This window comes from Castor canadensis, chromosome 2 (genome assembly GCF_047511655.1).
Source record: "Castor canadensis chromosome 2, mCasCan1.hap1v2, whole genome shotgun sequence".
Classification (NCBI taxonomy): Eukaryota; Metazoa; Chordata; class Mammalia; order Rodentia; family Castoridae; genus Castor; species Castor canadensis.
In genome coordinates this window covers 27345739-27369827 of record NC_133387.1, presented here as the reverse complement: position 1 = coordinate 27369827, position 24089 = coordinate 27345739, and the positions used below count along the sequence as shown (strand labels likewise).

The following is a 24089-nucleotide window of genomic DNA, read 5'->3' as shown; positions in this document are numbered from 1 at the left end:
ACAGAAGTCCACTAAATTTTGAGATTGATCAAGAAGCTACTTTTAGCTTTCTCACTTTTCTTTGTGAGTACTTGCTGATATCAGGCACCCAAAAACATGCTATGGACATAACTGTGTTCCTTTTAATTCGTATGTTGAAGTCCTAACAACAATGTGATGATATTTGGAGATGGTACCTTTTGAGTTAAATAGGTTCCAATGTGATCATGAGAGTGGAGTCCTCATGTTTAAATTAGTGTCTTTATGAGAAAGAAACTGTTTCCTTTCTTCCCATACTATATGAGCACACATGAAGACGAAGCCTTCACTGGAAACAAAACTGGACAGAATTTTGAACTTCAAGTTCCTAGCCTCCAGAAATGTAATAAATAAATGTGTGTTGTTTAAGCCTCCAGTTCATGGTATTTCATTATAACAGCCAGAGAAGACTAACACACCTCCCACTAATGTTGAAGAAACTCCACAGTTAACTTGTTCCATCAGATCATCTGCCATTAGATCTTCCCAGGAAATGTATTTTTTAAGAGCCTTCAGCCTCACCAACATTGTTGCTGAAAAGTCCTTCACTTCTGGTCTTGTTCTTACTACCAGCTATGTCTTGGAGACCAGCAATACAAGTGGAAATGAGGGTATCACAACATATTTCTGTGTACTGTTTTCTTGAGGCATAAAATTAAAAGATCAATATAAAAGCACTTTTCACATTAGATATAAGAGTAATAATCAGCGAGATTTTCAGTCATTTCAATGATAGAAAGCCAAACAAGAATCTTGCAGATAAATCTGTGTTTAAAGCACTAGCAACTCAATTCAATAAGAAATGAGCTCTAATCCCTAAATTCCTTTGGATTAAAGTCATGTGTTGTATAGAGATTGTGAGGAAACTTAAACTTGAACATTTCACAGCAGAAGTAAGACAGGGGAGGACTGTGAGACAGCAGCTCAGACTCTTTACCAGAGCTCGGTAAATCCAAGTGTAGAGAGTCACTTGGATTAGCACTGAGCTGCAACCATGACTTTGCTCTCAAATATCCAAACAAAAGATATTTGTCAGAAACGAGTGTTATTAATTCAGATTCTGTTAATGTGAAATGCATTATGATTTGACCTGCAATTTATGTAGTTTAATTTAGTTCTATTTCTCAAAAAAAAAAAAACTGTGAAGGATAGTATAGAAAATAGGTTTAACCTATTTGAAAGAAGCATGTTTAACCCCTTTATCACATTAATTAGTTTTATATAACCATGTGCTGTTGCTTACACACCATGGAATCACAGGTCATGCTCTGGGAAGATCTTGCAAGCTTATTTGATTTAGCTCTCTGCCTTATAACCAATGGAGCACTTTTCTATTCATTTTGCAGTAAAATATGTGATTAAAAGAGATCAGACAGTACATGGAAACATCTTGTGAGCAACTAATTTTGTTGTTGTCATTGTTGTTCTGAAGCTAACATATTCTATAGTTTGGATTTTCTCCCAAATTTGATTATATCATCTTCTAATTAGTAAAATGTGGAGAAGTCTAGCTAAGCATGTGACTGCTTCACAAAAATTTCTGTATAGAATTAGACTTTACATTGCTATATTTTATGTTACATTTCAAAATAGTACTAAAGTTCTGTTTTATAAATGAACAAAGCATTTTAACTTTTATCTGAAATATTCCTAGACCATGCTGTTAACTTATATTATTCTCTATGTGAATGATAAGAACAATAAATCTGACACAGAAAATATTTGTTATTTATAAACTATAACTCTCAGCTAATAAGATTGATAATGTGTGTGGCTTGGGAACTCAGTTTTATAAATTTATAACCATCCCTTGTATGTGTTTGGATTTATTTTTTCTCAAAAAGTTAATATTTGCAAGGAAAGTTGTCCTCCAATCTTTTTAGAGTTGCTAATAAGTAAATCAATGATTGATTGATTTTTTTTGCAATCATCCTATTCCAGAAAAGAATACATAAATTGGACTAGACTGGACTGTACTGCTGGAATTCATGGAAGTCCTTCAACCCACATAAGAGAGTTCCCTCACCCCCAAACATTCACGTACAGAACTTCCAGGAAAAGTTGCTGGTATTTGCTAAATATTTAGTATTTCAGCTATAAAATTGGCTCCATTCCTCAGTCAATTCTCTTCCTCCTATGTTCATCAAGTAGAGAAAACAAATCATCATCTATCTCATAACCACAGAAAAAGACTAACAGGAATTTAGTGGATGAAGTATGTTTTTTGTTTCTGTTTTTGTTTTTTTTCCCTTGGCAGTACTGGGCTTGAACTCAAGGTCTCATGCTTGCTAGCCAGGCACTAGGTGACTCTATTACCTGGGCCACTACATCAGCCCAGTAATAGGAATTTAGAAATGCCCATATTTAACCAGAAAGTCACATCCAACTCAACTGCTTATGACTGTGGATGACTTTATTCTTTGCTACCTGTATTCTTGTTCCTTGTAAGGCACATAATAACTTTAAAAAATAAAGATTATTTTTAAATCTGAAGGAAGTCCATCTTTATACTAGACTTCCTTTTACAATTCACTTTTTATATTTATAATTTTTTACCTCAAAATGCTGGTTAGTGAAAAAAAAACTCAATTGTTTTAGATGATAAATGTTCTCTTGCATATGAATACAGAGCAGGAGGACGGACGCTATCTTCGCCCTTGGTCCTTATTGCCCACTGTGTTGTATTCACCCTGACCCTAACAAAGTCTATGAAAGAAACTCAGAAGTGCTAACCTTCCATCCTAACAGGCAAAGAGCTCCTGCTGTAATGATTGATGCAATCATTGATGCGATGATTGGGGAAAACAGAGATAGAACCATAAATGCAGTTAGGATAGAGTAAATAGGAATTTCAGGGTGTTCATTATATTTGCCTATTTATTTGAGTTTTTGAGTAATGAGAGTCTAGATTGCAACATATGAAGGGTGTAGAGAATAGTGTACAGGGTAAGGTTGGTGTAGAAAGAGAGTCAATGGCTAGAACATAACCCTGCAGTATAGAGAAGCAGTCTGTCATGGAAAGAATCTGTGATTACAAAGCTGTATTCCTGAAATGCCCAGTGGTCACTGATGCAGGACACTGTTTCCTTCTAATTGACCTTCAACTCAGAAGCATTTGTCCTGTGTTCAGAGACATTGGGATTTATATGCCACAGAGTCATTTCCTAAGCATATAGTTTTTCTAATTAATAATTAATGATGTCACACCCTCACACCTCTCTCTAACACCTCCAGCTTTGTGATGGTGTTCTTATACTTTGACCAGTGTGTAAGCCACTCATCACATGGGGCTGCTGCTCACTTGAAAAATGGTTCATGTGACTAAGAAACTGAATTTCAAATTTTATCTAAGTTTAATATTTTAGAATTTTGAATAGTTACTTGTGGCTATGCCTTGGAAATAGCATTGGTTTGGCAAATGTCACAAGTTATGTTTCTTTGAACAATGTAGTAGGGTGCATTGAACCTCATTTTCCCACGCAGGGGTAAAAAGAAGTGTGGCCTGTGAAAATCAACATTTTGAGTACATAAAAGGTGCTGAGGGGGGCTTGAGACCTCTTCTAGTTCTCCTCACTCCTTCCCAAGGATAAGACCAATTCCAAGGCAGTCCCTCCCAAATCAGAGATTATTACTGAGGGTTGAGAATATAGACTCAAAGCACCTACCAGTGAATATGGAAAAGACAATGGTGACAGTGTATATCTTTATTTATGTCCACAGAAACTGGATGGTAAGCTGGCAATTGATGTCTGATGCCTAGAATGAGAAGGTTTGATGGCTAGCTTTCATACATTATGGACACCATATTTCCTTTCCATTCACTGTCATTCTAGAACATTAAGACACTTAGCTCTACACACTTAAAGATGGTGGTGTTTCATCCATTTATCATTATAAATATAAACAACATAAAAGAATGAAATAAATGTAAAGATGTTCAGTAAAGGTTTGGGGGTTTTGGTTTTTTTTTTTTTTCCAAATATGTATCACCCTCAGCACAAGGGCGACTCGACCTGTGGGTGATCAGGGACTTCCCAATCTCCATCCCCATTCAGTTCAACAGCTGTTGCCTAATTTAGAAAGACCAAGAGCAGGCATATAAAACCAACACCTCTTTAGGGTCATTTAAGCAAAGTCTTTTTTTTATTCTATCTCTCACTCCCTTTCCTTTGACTGTGGACCTGCCTCTTTTCCTATACTAAATTAAAAAACAGACTTGGAATAGACTTTGGAGAACGTAGGGAGACCATGTGGCCATAGTTTATACTGTTCCTTTTAGTCAGTGGTTCTTAGACTTGAGTAGTGCTCACCTCAAGAATCTGTTGAAAATACAGACAGGCCACCATCCAGGTGTGGAGCCTGAGAACGTGCTTTTCTCGAAAGCCCTAGGTGATACTTAAGATGTTGGTCTGATGGTCATACTTTATAATGAAAACACTCATTTTAGGACTAGCTTAGGAATTTAGACTCCCGACTATGTGTGGTAATGATAATGGTTTTGTTTGTTTGTTTTGTTTTATTGTTTTATTTTTTGTTTTCTTTGCCAGTGTGTGTGTGTGTATGTGTGTGTGTGTGTGTGTGTGTGTGTGTGTGTGTGTGTGTTTTCCCAGGGAACTCTTTGAGGAGTGCTGGTGGCTATGAGCAATATCCAGCACTTTGAATCCCCTAAACAAATGCCACGTTTAAATTAATCTTGTAATGTTACCCAAGAACAAGACCCAAACATTGCTTCTGTTTTCTACCTTCTCTACTTCTTTCTATGTTGCCATTTTTATTAACCTTAGACTATCTTGGTGATCCAAAAAGACAGGTGACTCATTTCCTGAGTTGTATTACAAGGTCAAGGATATCAGCCAAAACAGAAACTAGCTAAGCAGTAGCTTCTGTTTCACTGTACCTATAAGAGACAAGAAAACAGAACTGTCTCCCATGACATCACCACATTTTCTGTACTTGTGGGAAAGGCAGAACCTAAGATAGTGGCGATTGTTACAAACGTACAGCCAAATGTCCTTTTGTGCCATGGATGATTAGGATTGAAGTGAAGGTGTTAGGATGCTGTGGAGAAAGGACATGAGGCTCCTGACACCACTTCACAAACAGAAGAGTTGTGTTGGGAGTTTTACCTGCTCAAAAGGAGCTCATATGTGAGTGTTCTGCTCATCAGCGTTCCCTGCAGGCTTTCTCAAGAAACGCCAACCTGGGCCCCACTCCTGTACCATCCGTCTCAGTGGTTCTCATTTCATAAATGAGGGACCTGAGAAGACACATTACCACATACCCTATATAGCTGAGTTTGAAATTCAGATGCCTGAAACAACCTGTGCTATTTCCACATCTGTATCTCTTCAACAGTTATGCTAATGATTCTCCCAATGGAGCAAAATCTTCCTTCATCCCCTCACTTGAAAATGGCAGCATTACTTCTGGCTGAGATTGCAGGGAAAAAGGAATTTTATCAACATTCCAACCATACCACAATGCTCAAAAGCTCTAAAACAGGAATAGTGTATTTTGCTTGCCTCTTCTGTGAGAGCAGTCCTCTTCTGCAAGTAGTGCACATATCTTAGGGCTCCAAAGGTACACTTTATAAAAGTCCAGATGTCCACAGACACTCTGCAATCAATTTCAACCTTGGATAATTGCATTCTTCCTATCCAAGGGCGGTTTCAACAGGATATGATATATTTTGTTTTTGGTTGCTGTAAGTAACAATAGCTCAAGAAGTGCTACTGTAATAACCCAGTTTATCCCAGCTAGTAGCTGACCTCCAGGGAGCTCAAGACGTTTTATTATTAGTTTCTTATTAGTTATCAAAACTGAGGTCTTCTGCAGGAAATAGAAAGTCTTATTATTTCCATTTTACAGATAAAGCAGTCGAGGCCCAAAGGCTAAATGGTTGCTTTGTAGCCTCTCAGAATCCAAAGCCCTTATATTTCTCAGGTCAGGGGTCTAAAATGTTGAAACAAAAATGGAAAAGAAATCTTGCTGTATGAAATATCTATCTTGTCATCTCCTAACCTAAAGGGAGGAGAACTTTCTTTATGGCAAATTCATCATAACATATAATACTTGATTCATGCAGCAAGGAAACATTTTTCTTTCTCATCTCGTTTTTTTGTTATTGGATTTTTTAGTAGACTGAGTCATGAGAATATTAAACGTAAACTTTTAAAAGGTTTAACTCATATTTTTCTTTTGCATATGTAATCAGAAACAAAATCCCATTAGATTTGGAGCTTTGTGAAAGCAGATAGGACTTAGAAACTTTGTCCCACTCCATTTATTTTATCTTTATTCTGTTCTATCTGTGTGACCTCTGTGATTGTATGTAAATACTGACAGTCTGAAAGGGGAAGAAGCAACTATAAGTTAGCTTCCTTCTCATGCATACTTCTAATATTATACTCATTGGACCACTTTGAAGTTACTGATTTATTTCTCTGAGTTCTTTGAACTCTCTCCTCATTCTTCTCTCCTTCTTCTCCACTCCCTTTCATTTACAGTGCTGGAAATCAAACTCAGACCTTGTCATATGCTAGGCAAGCACTCTACCACTGAGCTATATCCCCCAACCCCTAGAAACTATTCTCTTTATCTCTGTCCCCTGAGTGTATAGAAAAGAGCCCTGAACACAATAAATACGTATACCTGATCTACTTCATTTGCCTTTTCACAAAAACTCCCCGCCTTTGCATACTCTTTTCTGTGCATTGTATGCTGAGCAATGAAAGACATTAATGTGTTCCTTTGGGTTCAGCCAGTAAGTAACATCCTATGGGATTTGAGGGCAGAAAGAAAGTGAAGTTGACATAGGTCAACCTCTAACTCTCTCTTTGGGGGATTGCCATGGATTAGTGCTATCCATTTACTAAAACCACATGACAGTGTTCAAAAGCCTTTGACAAAGTTTTATTCAGAAATGACAAGGATGAACTTAAAAGAGTGAAAAGAGAGGAAAACAAACCAAAACAAAAAATTAATCATTTAAATATCATTTTAAGTAACCTAAAATTTATATTAGGCTAAACATAAATAAACTATTTGAAGTGACTTATGTGGTTGACTGCTAAAATACAGATCAATCAATTTTAAAAATAAATTCTAAAATGCTCCCATTTGCATCTTCAATACATTTACTTTTGTTTATTGGTAAATATAAATGATACATATTTATGCCTGGAAAACCTACTTCAGGCTAATATGTGGTTAAGTAATGTTTTTATAGTTATTTAGAAATCCCTGATGGTCTCTCATATTTTCCCATCTCAGTCTGCATTCTTGGGGTCATGGGACTTCTCTGATCTAAAATGACTTTGGTTCCAGATTAATATTAATCCCAGTTGACAGTTTTTGAATCTTAGTCAGTGTCACATTAATAACCACATTTGAATCTCAAAATGTTCACAGAAATATTCTTACAAATGAAATATATCCTACTGGAAACCTCATGGAAGGTTTGAAATTTAATTCTAACATCTATCACAGTTCAGAACACAAATGGTGACTTTGCTCCTCTGTGTTCCTTGCAGCCACTGGCAGGATGATTGGCACATTGTGGGTCCTCAGCACATAACTGTTGGAATAAAATTAAGAGATCACCTAGTCCCACCTCATGGTTTGAAGCAAAGAAACTTCCACACATCACTTTTGAGAGATGATCAAACAGCTTTCATCTGAAACCTTGTTTCATTGCAAGGTGGTTTAAATCTGCCCTATAGCTAGAACAAATCCAATCTTTCTTCTAAGGATGTCCCATCTTCCCTGTATTTGGCAGTCCCTTATCCTACTTTTATGCTTTACGAAAGTCTTTTAATTTAATATATTTAATTATTTTCTTCAGTACTTCCTATAGTATAATGTATTCAACTCATGTTCATCTGATTATACTCTACTTTGTCACTATCTCTTTTCAAATATGACTCCAAATAGAAAACAAAGATTTGGTTAGATTACTATAGAATGTGACAAAATCTTCCTCTCCTGTCTGAACACCATATGTATTTTAAAGCTGAATGAGTTCTACTGTCTCCAAAGAGTGAATTATTCCATCAAGTGCCCTAAATGAAAAAGTGTTTATTGAGGTCTGACTTCTCAATAAAGAGCTTCTGTTGTCTCAGTTCACTCCATGCTGAAAAAAAAAAACACATCATAAGGATATAAGTACATTTTTATTTGTGAAAAATACATTCCACAGACTATAAAAAAGAAAGAAAAAAAATAAGCTTTGTAACAAGAGGAAATAATAAGGACCAAGAGATTACAATAAACTTATGTATGCACCCGGGTCAACATTTTTAGAATTCTCAAAGAAATTATAATTTCCATAAAGTTTGCTCACTATATAGTATGATTATTTTGCCCATAGTTAGAATTTAACAGATTTTTGCATGCTATATTTACTTCTGAAGCACCCATCATATAATAAACTGTGTATATTTATTTTTGCTCCTTGTTTGAGCTACATGACCAAAATATCCATAGGCGGATCATCACTATTATTCATGTTCACATTTAAATGCATCACTACTGATGGGCTGGGGCTGAATGAAGAGAGTAACATCAGAGGAAGATTTTCTAGTTTACCAGACTGAGAAACAGTAATATTGATCCTAGGATTTATTAAATAGAATGAGGTAAATTCCTACTGAGTGATTTGAAAAAAAAAAAAAAAAAACCTTTTCATTTGCTTTAAGGGAAAAGCCAAGATAAAGTCATCATACTGCATAGAAACTATAAATGGTCTTGGCCACTTAAAGCTGTTTGCTATAATTTTAATCACTAAATCTTCACAGATTAAACAATTATAATGCTGTACAAGGTACTGGTAAAGCAGAGCTAGAAAACGGTAAAATTTGATAATCACACGACTAGGTATCATGGACACACAATATCATGAACCAAACTGACAGGAGGCAGTTCCTTCAACTTTTACCCAGTGGTTCTCAAAGTTACAGAGCACCAGACTCACACAGATACTCATTTTAAAATGCAGCTGCCATGCCCTGCACCATGAAATTCTAATTCAGTAGGTCTAATTTAGAAGGACTTCTCAATCCACATCCTAAAACCATATCCCTATTGCTCCTGATGCAGGCAATGTCTCCACTTCTCTTAGAGAAACCCTGGATTAAAACCACCTCTAATGCATTTCCATTTTATGTGGCTTCTGAAATGTTTGTATCCTATTTTATCCTTGGTGGGAACTGCTGTGGCAGAGGGTACTAGTCAAAGAAGAGAGGAAAGCAGATTTACAGATTGATTTTTAACACTTTTTATTCTGAACTAATTACAGATTTACAGATTGTTTTACGTGGTCTTGTTTTCTGTGTAATGATGAGCCAGGTAAAATGATGATACATTTGTGCAGTAGAAACAAGAGAATTTGAGCTTCCTGTTTGCTTTTTTACCTATTTGTCAAATGATTTATCAGCACACATTTATATAGTTCTCTCATATTTCGGTTTAGATAATCATCACCACTTTGATGTATGCTGAAAACCTTTTTGCATTTTTATGTTTCAAAATATGACGCCAGTCAGCTTAGTAGGTAAACAAAAAAAGCTAAACTTATAGCATTAATATTAAGCCTTAAAAACTGGAAAACTTTAGAAAATACCTTGAATATTTGCTGCTAAGTTTTCTATTAAAGTTATCTATAATATTTGCAATCATAAATGGATTTTATCCAATTATGAAAATTTTAAAAATTAGAATATACATATGCAAGTGACCTGTGCTCAACCTTTAAGTAAAATACCTCCATTAATATTTCAGTTCCCTAGTGTGGTTGAACATTGTCATTACTGCATTTTCAAAGCACTTTTAAGTATTTATTCAGCTTAATTCAGCATGAGTCATTTCATCCTAGATTTTAATGCTAACCTCACAATATGCAATGATTTAAAGAAAGAATCATTATTATGTATTAATGGTGAAAATTAAGTTAAAATATATTTTAACAAAATTGCAAATTTTGAAAGCTGACAGCAATAAGGAATGCATGAACATGACATTTTCTCTTTATTATTCATATTAAATGTGCTATTTTATATTCTGTAGGCAGAATGAGACCATAAATATGGTAATTGTATTTCAAACTATACAGTCCATACAGTTAGAAATTAAGTGTGAAAGCCGCCAAATTCTTCTCTTATTGGTTGCAAGTACAAATAAATACCTCAATGGGAGACAGCTGTCGCTGTTGGTTAAAAGTCACTACTGTATAAATTGGTACTTTCTGAAAGTGAGACTTTGGTTACAATACACTACTACTAAGCATTTCATAGTGGATAAGTCCTAAAGCATAAAGTCTTCTGTGCTCTGATTCACTGACCTAGGCCATAAAATCATTATGGACTATTGCACCTGTCCAGCATAAAATACCTAGGCCACATTAAAAAAACTATTTAAGATCTCAGATCTCTGCTGATAGAAGATGCAGGTTCTAAAAATCCCACCTTCAATGTGTGAATGAGTACATAAAGTTTCATATTTGAAATTTTCATTTTACATAGATTAAAAATTGAGTCCAGTTTTTGTTCCTTAAAAAATCATCACCCATGTTGTGTGTGTTTGTGTGTGTGTGTGAGTGTATGTTTGTGTGTATGTATATTAGGGAAGGAAGATAAGGTAACCGGATAGGACCCAAACTTCCACAACTTTAACACTTCTTAAAAACTTTTTGGGTATAGCAGCAAAAAAAAAAAGGTGAGTGTCAGCTGAGTATCCAAACACCTTCCTTCTCCCATCTGACCCAGAAGATCTGGACCTGTCAGGGAAAGGCAGCAAGACCATTGTTGGTTCTTCTTTTTTTTCAATCTTTCTTTTTGTAAATTTTGATCTGCCAATAATTTCCATTGTGACAGCTCCTACTAAGAATAACAGTAAGGTTGTGTGTCCAGTAAATAGTCACTAAGCAGTAACAATGTTCAAGACTGAATATTAATGGCTGGGGTCAGCATGGTCTAGGAGAGGGGTGTTAGCTCAGCCTTGTGGATTGTGGGGTTATATTCTTGGCCCTATTACTGGCAGATGATTTGACACTAAGCTTTAATAACCATAGGCTCTGAACTTTTTGTGTAGAAGATATTACAATAAAATGTGCTATATTTTATGAGGGAATTTATGCACAAGTTATCTAAGAAACCACTTGTGCATAAAAGAAACAATCATAGCTTTCCATCCTAGGGGTGCAATAAGAGCACATTTACAAACAAGTTGTCTGAACTTCTGAATAAGGTTACCTTAAGTATAACAAATTGTATAACTTGTTCACTTTTGTGAACTTCACACTAGGTTGTAAGTAAATCCCTCAAGTAGTCTTGTCATGGTTCTGAATTTCTTTCATTGCAATTTAAATATTTAAGTGTGATATAATGAATTTAATACAACAAAACATTTAAAATTTGATGTAACTACTCATGAACTATGAGGATCTAGTCTTGTGGTATGTATGGATAATTGCAAAAACTGCATAATGGGAAAAACTGAATAAAAATGAAAAGTCTCAATCAAAAACAAATTTGGTACTAAAAAATTGAAAATAAGTTGTATCTGTTGACAAAATATTCCATGACCTAAATATACTTCCCAGAACTAAGAAAGTTGGATAGCTCCCCTTGAATTAGGTTGTCATGCACGACACACTGATATCAGAAAACAAATAATGCCAGGAATTTCCTTCACAGACTTGTGTCTAATTTTCTTAGAAAAATATGAATGTACCTTTTCTAGACCCTATTGCTTTGTCTTTACTCTCAGGTGGAACATTCTGGCTGACACTGCAGTTCTATGCCTCTATGCTCTCTGAACTCCAAGCAAATTAGCTAATCAAGCTTTGCCTCCATATCATCACCTGTAAACAGGCATAATAACAGTAATAATAATAATAATAATAATAGCCAAGGTTATTGCAAGACATACCATAACACAATACTTAGCAAGTTGTCTTACATACACTAAATGCCTAATAATCTTAACTATTACAACGATTGTTAATATCATTAATATAAATACTATCATTAAGTACCTTATCTTCCTTCATAATTAATAAGCTCTTTGTACCCTTATTCAAAGAGAAAAATTCATATATAATTTTCACACAGCTCTTGTTATAAGAATGAAAAAGTGAATGATTAAATGGGTGAAGTAATGGATGAAAAAGCAGCAAGCCCTTGAAAAGTAAGGAACTTAGACACAAGAAGACCGCACGGTAGCTGAAGCCATGTACTGCTTCAGCCTCTAGCTGTATGGAACTTCAGGCAATGTCCCTTCACTTGTTTATTCTGCTTCAAGCAGATATGATTCTTGAAAAACAACCATCTGTTTTGGAGATGACAAAGAGAGAATCTTAACTAGAATAAAGGACTGAGGGTAAAGGGTAATTTTCCCTCGGTAAATTCTGAAGAGCTTAATTAACTTAGAAGTTAATGAAATGGAAATTTAGGTGTCAATATTGATCCAAAAGACTCACCGGCACTTCAGAGAAAATATTAATACAGAAATATCAGCAAAAACTACAACAACAATCAAACAAACATTTAACATAACATATCTCAGTTCATAAGAACTGAGATAGGTCTCAGGAGATAGATAAGGGTTGTAGGTAGAAGCTAGGAAGAGAAAGGAAAAATCATCTCAGAATTTAGCCTGGGTGAGGGAGTTGAGAAGAGAGAATGATTTAGTAACATAGAGGCATGATTCTGCTAAAAATATCTTGGACGGAGCAAATGTTTGTCCTCACGTTATTTCTTGTCCCCAGATTGTCCCAGGATTTCTGGAATTATTCAAATCAATAATTCATGAGTCTTTAAAAATGCAAATGAAGGAGACTATGCATAAAGATTTAGTAGACATTCATACTTTGGTATGAATCCTGTTTCCCTGAAATCCTTCTACTTAAGTTTACCCTGTCTCCATAAGCAGCAATGTAATCCTTTCAGTTACTCATCCTTCCTTCTCAATGCATATCTAATCCATTGCACATCAGTAAGATCTTCTATGAAAATTCACACAGCCTAACCCCACAGACACTGATCCCCTCAGTCCAAGTGATGAATATTTCTAATCTAGATGATCATAGTCTTCTAGTAGACATCTGTGCTTCTGCCATTACCTCCTTAGGGGTAACCTCATTTCATTATAGAAGTCAGAAAAGACTTAGGTAAAAGTAAGAGTAATCATGCTATTCCTTTGCTCAAAACCTGTAATAGTTTTCCATTCCTAAGTGTAAAAATTAAATGTCACTCAATGACCTATGAGGCCCTACAAAATTTTATAATCATCTTCCAGCTGTGTTCAACTTCCCCTAGTCTAGACAAGCTTCTGCATCAGGGCATGTCTCCTTTCTGTTCCTCTTGCCTGACATTCCCTTCCCTAAGACACTGCATATACCAGCCCTTCATGTTTATCAGATCTTTACTGAAATGCCATCTTCCCTGGTCATCCTAACCTGGTAATCCCAACCCTGCCTTTACTTCACAATCATGCTTCTGAACATATTTCTTATATATTTTCTCTGATTCCTCATTTTTCTGAACATTTATCACTATGTAACACACACTATATTTACATATGCATCATATTTGTTCTCTTTTACAGAATATAAACACCATGATGGCAGAGATCTTTTTGTCCATTGTTTAATTCTGAGATCCTATACAATGTCTGCAACATAGCAGGTAGTCAATAGTTTCTTCATAAAATGAATAGCTAAACTATTTTAATTATATAGTATATTACTTAAAATTCAGCTGTACCAGCTTTCCTAGGGGCCTTTGATTTGCCTCCTTGTGATAGCTGAGAGTGAGGAAGAAGGAATGTTTGACTCAGAAAAATAATTTGTAGTTGAGTTATTGAAGGAAGTGCTAGTGACTCAGAAGAAAGAAAGAAGGAAAACTGGATCTCTAAGTATCTACAATGTATGGTGATGGTACACTGAGGGTACATTGGGTAAAATGTCACTTAGGTGACATTGGCAAGAGGTGTAAGTAAGTTGGAAGCCATTACAAGAATGAAAAAAGGAAGGAAGGAAGGAAGGAAAGGGAGAAAGGGAGGAAGAAAGGAAAGGAAAAAAGGGACAAAGGAAGGAAGGAAAGGGAGGGAGGGAGGGAGGAAGGGAGGAAGAAAGGAAAGGGAGGGAGGGAAGGAGAGAAGGAAGGTAGAAAGAAAGAAGGAGGGATGGAGGAAGGAAAAGTTAATAAACCATACTCCTTAGATTAATGAAGATATTCAAAGGGACCATTGAGCTCCAGAGCTGCTAGTACTCCATCCAGAAAGAGGGTTTCATATGAGAAGGGATCCCATTGCCCTACACTCACCATTACACTGCTCTGCAAAGCCAAGGTGCCAGGCAGAAGTGAGAGGTGGATGGGGGTTATTAAATTCTAGGATGATTGTGGAAAAACAGAGTTCCTCTTATACCTGTTTCCCCTCTCCCCATTTACTAAGACTGCTTTCTTCATTCTCACTTCTCCTGCCTGCAAGATACCAATGGCAAGATCTTAGAAAAGGTTGTTCTGGGAAGGGTAGGGTTAATAGCCATTGGCAAATAGAAGAGACTTTGGGACATAGAGTAAATTATCCATTGTTATCTTCAGGGTCATTCTAACAAAGCTGATATCCCCCATTAGAGTAATCTTCTACAAAGGGGAAAGAAAATACCAATTAGAAATGACAATATCCAGGAAGGAAGGAAGAAGGAGGAAGTTATATTTTCATAGATTATTTATGGACTGCCATATAGGAATCTGTTACCTGAAGGCAATTAAATATACATTTATTCATGTTTATTCCCCATGTCATTTCATACAACCCTGCCTCTGAAATGGAGATAGAGTTAAAATAGAAATGAATAATTAAAAGAGTCACATCCCAGAGCCCTTCATTCCTAACTAGGATGATCTTCATAGAATATCAGATGTTTGTGATCATTGTTATTCTGATATTTTCAATGTAATAGTAATAATTAGGGGAAGCAAAACAATACAACACTCCTATTAGGCAAATTAACCAAAACTGAGAAATAAGCAAAATATATCCATTGGTGATCTTTCAGAATAGGACTGAAAGAATTTCCATCAACAGAGCTACTTTGTAACATAGCAGTTAATTAGTAGAGCTTTATCCATTAGAAATTCTAATAATGTCTGTCTAAAGAAATAGATAACTTCAATGGCTATGTTTTACCATATTGTAAGACACTAAGCCAGTTTTTTAACTAACTATCCCTGATGTATCCCAATAGTTATACATATATATATATATAGAGAGAGAGAGAGAGAGAGAGAGAGAGAGAAATAGATATAGATTTATACATATACATACATATATATATATATATATACACATACATATGCATTACTCACTTCTCAACTGTTCTTTGGATTCATTTTGACATTGCATTGGTTCTCCTATTAGGTAATGAGGTGGATAGAATCCTTGACTTGTTTATTTTAACCTTGTAGAGAGTTGTGTTCAACTTTCTCCATGTTATACTTCAATAGTTTTCATTGACTCTCAAAAACCGTCCTATGTTTTAGTGAATTTACCTAATGGAATTTAACTCATGTGTAAATAATCACATGTGTTTCCTTCATAACTCAAAACATTACACTAATTATTTGTCTTTCCTATTTATATAGTCGCACTACCTATAACTCACATCTGAGTCAATACCTAGTTAATTCTTGGTTTTTATATGCCCCAATCCATGGTTGGCAGTTGATGATTTTGGATGAAGTTTTTCTTGTCAGAATTAGCTCTACCTAAAATACTTAATAGTAGGCAAATAGAAAAATATTTCACAGCTAAAATTTATTTTTCTCTATCCTTATCACTTTGAAAACAGATATGCAAGTCAAAATGTGATATGAAACTTTATACTGATAATAGATGAGTTTACCATTGGAAAAAATATTCTGTATGCCCTGTGGAGGACTAAATGAAATGAAAAAAATGGTGCTCAGAAGTTACAATACCATTAACAATTATGCTGTAAAAAATTTAACAGGAAAAATATACTGTCATAGAAAATATATTTTTTAAAAAAGTAAATTATATGCTGCTTTTTCTTATTATCTCAGTAATATGATACAAGTGTCAGTCAGTAAATTTATGAACATTCATAGATATAATAGTTTCTTTTCAAGGAAATCTCTTCTAACCGTGCTCAATTTTTTCTTCATTTCTCTTATATTCATTAAATGAGAATCATAAAAAAAAGCAAAAAGAAACATTTCTAATGATCATTATTTATCATTAGGGTAGACTATAATTTGGTATTATTTCTCAATCATCCCTTCATGAAAACTCATTGTTCCTTTCGGGTATTTCATTCTAGAAGATGGATGAATACACTGATATTAAATAAAATTAAATAAATGAAATGAGAAGAAATTGGTAAGATTACATAAAAGAATTTTTAAATACCATGTCTTCCACTTGCTGACTGAATGAAACATCAATATTGGGTAACACAGTTTATAAAATTGTTACTATTACTTCTAGATTGTCAAGAAGTATTGGTAAGAGATATAAAATATTATGTTGAAGAGGAAGAAATTATAAATGACAAAAACCCCTGTTTCCAGTTTGATTTCCTATTTTGTGGCAACTTAAATGAAAAAAATCTTATTAATTTGAAATTATGTTCTCTGAAAACATTTTTTAATAAACTCTAAAATTAAATGGTCATCCTTAAGTTTAAATTTCTTAAAATAGAAATAGTTTGTGACAGACCAACTATTATTGATTTAAACATCTTTAATTACTAACCATTATAAGCTATTTTTTAAAACTGAGGTCAGATTTGGTCCAAGGTCACACTAATATATTTCATTGTCTATAAGTGACATTCGCTGAATATTAGTGGAGGCTACATTTTTAGCATTCCCTCTGGCATGCTGAGATTAGATGTGACATTTCTTGTCCAGAATAAAACACAAGGTCAATTCCAAAAAATATAATACTATATTTTTGTGCAACTTTGCATTTTCTTATCTATAGGACACAGGCAGTCATTTTAAAGCACAGGCCTTAAGAACTATTACCAGGCACATGTTAAGTCCTTCTCATTGGATGCCACCATTGTCCTAGACTTTTTAACTACCTCTGAGCCCTCAGCAAAATCCCTGAGAAAATAACCACAGTGGAGGGCAGAATTCCCCAGCTCTTACTGTATAAGGTTGAGGAAGTTTTTCCTCTCACTGCCTGGGGAGGTTGATAGTTTCACCAGCAGAAAGTTTCCCACTGAGATAAGTTATAAAGGATGACTGGCATATGTAAATCCAAGAGAACTATTATACATCTCTATTATGGTTAGTTAAGTCAGATTTTGTATAACACCAATCAAGTATCAATTATTTATAAAAATACTTAGGAAAAATAACCCACTAGTAAGCTTGCAATTGGAAAAACAATTTTAAAATGCCATGGTTGATAGTCTGAAATGCCACGAAATGCTTGATAGTTTATTTTTCTTCCTAAAATCTTAAAACTTTAAAAGTAATAATAACCCAGTTAGCCTGAGAGCCAGCTTTGCTCTCAAATCACCCTGACATATCGAATTACCCTGATTAGAGTTAGTTAATACCTGAAAACATGCACATATACTTGAGTTTTGCTCTCTGAAATCTTAGGAAATTCAGGCATTTTTTTTCAACTAAACATATGGATATTTAGTTATAATCAAGTAACAAAATCTTATAAATCACCAACAGTCTTCAGTATAAAGAAAATTAGCAATTTGAAAATTAAAATTACTTCTTGGTATGGTTATTTGTACTAAACTACATGGTACAATAACATAAACTAAAGAAGCAGTTATGGGTTTATTCTGCTTAGTCTCAGTCTTATCTAGAAAGGCACACCTAGAAGTGGGTTTATGATCCTGATTACAGGATTGTATTATCAGTAATTTGTATTATCTGAAAACTTTAAAATAATTTAGATATTATCTACAAAAACCAAATGCTTTTCAGAGAAACTCAACAAAAGGCCAATAAATACATAATTCCTCCTATCGGTTGCAATCTGTCTTCCTAGGTATCTAGGAAATGTTACTGTATGTGAAAGGAGCCTGTGCTATAATACTTCAACCTTTTCTATTAAATAAAGTTGACTGTTAATATGGGTTGAAGCTACATAGCACAGATAGCTCTTTATATCTATATGGAGTACAATGAGCCATCCAAGCTAACTCAGCAGACAGAACATTTACTAACAAAATGATTATAGAGACCCATTGATTTGATGGATGTCTGGGATTGTATGCAATAGAGAGCCCATGACAAAAATAGTAACAGATTTGAAAGCAGTTAACAGGCCACTTTTATCCATCCTGGCATGGTTTATTAGCATGAGACAGGGTTCCTGTTTTCTCTCTCTTTAATGATACTGTTCTATGAACCAAAGAATGTTTCATTTGGAAAATAAGAAAGCATTGACATGTTATCTGAACTGTGGTTTCTTTAGTGATGCTAAGGGAATAAATATGCTAATTCTGTGCTTTGAAGAATGCACTGGGTAAGGCCCATTACTTTACTGATTTCAGTGACTACTAGGCCCAGGTGAGAAAAGGTTAACACCACACAACAGGGGATATTTCATTATGCAAAAGTTTTGAGTTAGAAATGTAATGGAGAATTTCAGTGACATCTTCATGTATTTTAACATGGTGATTTTCATATTACATTCTCCAAAGTAAGATTTAATAACTTGAAGCAATTTACCTCAAGCTACTACTTGATTCTACATAAAAGAAACAGTTACTATGGAAAGCTATCACAAAAACTGGGAAATATGCTCAAATTCTTACACAAATAATGCCTTTTCATATAGGAATAAAAGACAATCTTCCTCATACACAAATTTACAAAAGCACTTTCCTGGAGGAAATGATATTTCCTTTGAAACACCAGGAAGGAACTCAAAAATGGCAGAAATGTCAACTGGAAAGAAGAATTTTCCCTAGCTTTAAAACCGGAACGAAACAACTCTCATTTGCAAAACATTCCTTTATTATTAGAAATAAATTATTTGTATAAAAATTGCATGCGTCAATCATTGCATTTATTTTTAGCACAACCCAGGGCTTCAATCCGGTCAGCCATTACAAGAAACAGACTCATTTTCTTACACAAGTTGAACAGTGAGGGACAGGAACGGGAGTTCTCACAATCACAGAAAAATACTTACAAGAATAACATCAGACATGGTTTATTTCAACAGCATTTTTTTTCACAAGCTAACATTAGTTTTCCTTTTGAGATTTGTTTTTTAACTGCTCATGAGTAAGCAATACTTTAGCTTGACACTCATTGGTTGAAATGTATAAAATGTGTTACTTCACTCCCCATTATTGGTACTTTTGGCTCATGGCTAATTTAGTTCCTTACAAGACTGACTATTGATTTGATGGACTGTAGTCTATGGAAATCCCCAGGAGTGAGTATTTGCATTGTCGTGCTCCTTGTTTAAGATCACAAATCACATTTCTTCAGATTGCATCACTTCCCTGTTCATATTGAATGATTGCTGTAGCTGATATATGTTGTCTTGGTAGAAGAAGCTGTTAAAACAAAGTGAGAAAAATTTATTGTAATAATAAACTATTTGGTTAACACAATGTTAAAATTCAAATCCTGTGATGATTATTTTGTGATACTCAGTTTTTACAACATGTTGCTCATTTTTTAAAAACTCTGTAGTAGGAATTCAATGATTGTAGAAATTAAAATTCAATAGCAACTTTAATCTGTAAAAAAACACTATTCTAATTTACAGTATATGGGTATTTAGCACAAAACTAAAAATGCAAAAATGGTAATCATTTAACAAATTTAGACAAAATTCTATGTAAGTGTATATTTTGACTAACAAAGAATTACATACATGTAAAATGAAAGTAAGATATCTTCTATGTCTCACAAAATAAAATAAAATTTATCAACTTGAGCCAAAATCCTCAATTTATTTTTGTTCTTTGACAATAAATATGTACTCATTTAAAAATAAACAATAATTTTAAATTCTAGAGATGAAGATGGTAAAATACCAAGTACACAGAGTGCGTGAAGTAAATACATACATTGTCAGTACATATTTATGTTTGTTTTGCTTTTATTCAAAGGATACAAATAGAGATGCTTAGAAAATAAATATTCAAAGGAGCAAGTGAATGATTAATTATATTTTAAAAACCTAAACATATCTATATTTCAGTACATAAATCCAATTCAGGGTAAAATAATTTTAGTTATTGAACATTGAAAAAGACTAGAAATATAATGTTCCTCCTCTTAAATAATTGACAATCAAACTCATTCCAATGTGGTATTTAACATTGATGGCTAATCAGGTAAGTTCTTACAGAAAGCAAGCTCATACAACTTCCACAGTCACAAAAATTAACACACAAAGTTCTAGGAAGTGCTTTTTTTTACTCGTTATTTCATTAAGTGTTATGAGCTACATGCCAAAATAGGTAAGATACTGCTTCTTTTGTCCATATTGCTCATATTTCTAAAAGTTATAATTGTGGGATGGGGAAAAGGAAGTAGACTTAGGCTTGATTTTAATGTACATTATATTCCCTACAAAACGGATGAAAAAGTTCACTGAACAATGCCCCTGAGTCTTAATTTCATCACTGGTCAAAAGCCTACAGCATTGAGTGTTTGTGAGGGTCGAGACAGACTACATTTTGTGGGGAGAACCACAAAATGACATTTTAGTCTGGGAGAACAATGTGGAGTCTTACTCTCTAGTCACTGTTGCCTAACAGTAAGATATCTGCTGGACTTGTTTGGTATGAATTGAAACAATGATGTTTATTTTTGTTTACATTCAGTTTTTAATTTATCTGATGCACTTCTATGCCTCTAAATTTCTTTCAAGAAAATAAAATCTGTATTTTACATTTTTTAGAGAAGATGAAGAAAACTCATCATGAATTAGAAAAATGACCACTCAAAAGGTCACTCAAATTCATGCAATGTACAATATTGTCAACAATACCCTAAAATATAGAAAGTACTTATTAAGTTTATAAACTACAGAAATAAAAAGTCGTAATTGAAAGAGAGGGAAAAAATATGTCATCCATTATTTTGATATCCTGAAGATGTTATTCAGCATATGGTGATTTAGATCAAACCATCTTTAAGAATCATTCTAACTTTTGAGAGTTTATAACAAAACAAAGTTCCACACTTCATTTTTTAAACTATTAAAAGTGATCTTCAGGAAGAAAGATAGAATTCTACAGAAAAATGAAGCTATAATTCACAGGAGAGTAATGTTACTTTTTCCACTGGTTACAATAAAGAATATTAAGTTTGGAAAACAGCATTTAATTGACATGAATGAAAACAATAATAAGGAATAAACAGTGAATGACTGATAACTTGCACGAATCCTTATTTCAGAAGTAGTGAAGAGCAAAATGGATCAGAAATGGAAAGGTGAACTAATAGAGGGGTTTCTAACAGTAGAAATCAACATGCTTATGGGAAAACAAGATTTTCTGTATAGCAACAATGAATTACCTCGTGTGCACTACCCTGAGTTCATCTGCTAGGGGAGGCAAATCTACCTCTAGTGGCAGCTGTCTCCATGACTTATTCATGAGTAACATAAGGTCAACCATCTACAGCCCTGGTTAATTGGGTACAATTGGTGAAATTTATATAGACCAACTCTATTTCTATGTCTCTCACCCCGTTCTGAAACAACAGGACCTGTTTTATGCAAACTATAGTATTTTGCAAGCTCAGCAGAATTGGTTTGCTTTCCAGTTTCACACTACTTATATTTAATACATGTAGCTTTTCAAGCCTTAAAATCTTGAACAGATGACCAGAATGTCTGGTATTAACAAGTCACATTTAACATGAGCTTTCTGAATAAGAAAAGTTCTAAAGCTTCTAACCATGACAGAAAAGCATTTCATGTTAGTATCAATAAACAGCTATTTGGTCAGACAAAAAAAAATCTCAGTAATTGGTAGCCAAAATATTCTAGATATTAAAGAGAAGAGAGATGCTAAAACAATAGTTTTTTTGTTTAATTCTAAGATACTATTTCTATTAATCACAGACCAATTTACATTTTTAAGGCAGCAATGATGCCTTAAAACATTTACACAATAGTTTTATAGTTTACAAAGCACTATTTTGTATGTCATTTTCATTTCATAATACTAATTGTGATTTATCAAAATTCTGGCAGCAGGAAATATGAGTATGCAGCAATGTGCATGCTTTGATAGTGTATTAAGCAGCCATGGATTTATTGAGAATTGACTACTAACTTTGAAAAATGCTTTAAACTTGAACATGTTAGGTGCTTGTCATGATTGAATGTCAAATATTTTTCTAATATTCAATTATTCTTCTAACTACCTACCACATTTTTAGAAGAAAAATATATTTAAGTTGTTAACTGTGTTGATACCTTTATAGTCTGTGATTTCAGAAACTTTGACTAATTTAAACCACTAATACATGTACTAAAGTAACAGGGATAGAAGAGCCCTTGACACATGTGCTGGGTTTTTCACTCAGACTCCTATATTAAATGAAGTACAAGAATCTACCCCTTTCTCATAGCATGGACATATAAGTAAATAAAAACAAAAAAACAGGTGACCATGGCTGGGATCCTGGAAAAATGTGTGCAGATTTCACACACTGTTTGTCCCAAGTGTGTAAACTATTACCAATTTATTTAAGCCATATCACTTTATTTTTTTCTCCTTTTATTTTATTGTTTTTACATTTATTTACATGTGTATATACTGTTTGTGCCTTATCACTTTAACTGGACATAATTTATTTAAATTTAAACTGCTCTTGTAAAAGATGAACAAACTGAAATGTCCAAAGTACAATTCAACCTACATTCAGGCAGTAATTGAAGCTATCTTAATTCATCTTTCTCACTTTCCTTCACCTTCCAAAAGTGAGTCTCTGATTCTTCCAGAATATTATAGGCTCAACCTCCAAATCATCTTCATGTTTGGAATGTTTAATTCTTATATTAGAGAAAATAGAGAAACAAATGCATGCTATATAAGTTCCATTTCAATGTCAACAGAAAGAAAAAAAAATTGGGGAAAACAGGAAGTATTTAAGAGTTATTTAAAGGAGTGAAAGCACTATTAATTATCTTCTCCACCATTTTTCATAAGTGGGTCTGGGATGATCTCTATTTGTTTCACTAAGTTTGGTTGTCCCCATTTGAAACCATATCGTGTAATTTTTTTGATTGTTATTAAAATATAGGTATAGCAACAGGCTCCAATAGTCATACTGAGAAGTGCCGGTGTTCAAAGTGTATCATTGCCAACAGCAGTCTCTTGGCATCTACATAGGTTTTAACTTTCCACACTGTTATTTTCAAGGTATTAAAACACAAAACTCTGCCCTGGGATCACAAGCATTGCACTCTGATTCCTTTATTACTAGCTTTGATATATATTTGCTAAGAGCCCAAACAGGCCCATCATCAGTAACTTGCTTACCTATAATAAGAGATAATTATAACTATTTTTACTAAAACTCATGCTTATTTTGCCTTCTCTTATAGTTTCACAAGGTTGCATGTTGGCAGAACAGTGAATATGTGAGGGATATTTGTGGAATCTCAAAGTTTCTTTCTCTAAAAGTGACTACATTTGGTACTAGTAATCTGAAGATAATCTCTATACCCAATCTGGCCAGTAATTACAGGTAATCTAAGGTAACTAAAACTAATAAGTTTAATTAAGCAATGCTTATCATCTATTACAATAGAAAATATTAACCTGGAATCTTAATAGAAGGGAAGGTTTGTGAATCCAGTGAAAACTGTGAATTGCTACAGTAACTAAATCAAATAAAGCCACTTCTTACTCTTCCTCTGTATTTAGTGCCAAAAGTATAGCAAGGAGGGAATACATCTTGCTGAAGGATTCCAAAAGGAAGAGAGAAGAGAGTTCTTTTTCTTCACTATCCTCCTGCCTCAGTCATCCAAGTGCCAGGATTACAGGCATGTACCACTGAAGAGAGTATTTTTGTGTATGAAGTATC

At 34.1% G+C, this 24089-nt stretch overlaps 1 protein-coding gene across 3 annotated transcripts in view; it reads right to left on the bottom strand.

Moving 5' to 3' along the window:
- Positions 1-8170: 8170 nt before the first annotated feature.
- Positions 8171-24089, bottom strand: part of Grm8 (glutamate metabotropic receptor 8) — a 767244-nt gene continuing 751325 nt past the window's right edge. For all 3 annotated transcript variants that reach the window (XM_074063968.1, XM_074063975.1, XM_074063963.1), the window contains exon 11: positions 8171-19588. In XM_074063968.1, coding sequence (XP_073920069.1) covers positions 19539-19588 — 50 coding nt within the window. In that variant the 3' untranslated portion in view covers positions 8171-19538. The remainder of the gene's footprint in view (positions 19589-24089) is intronic.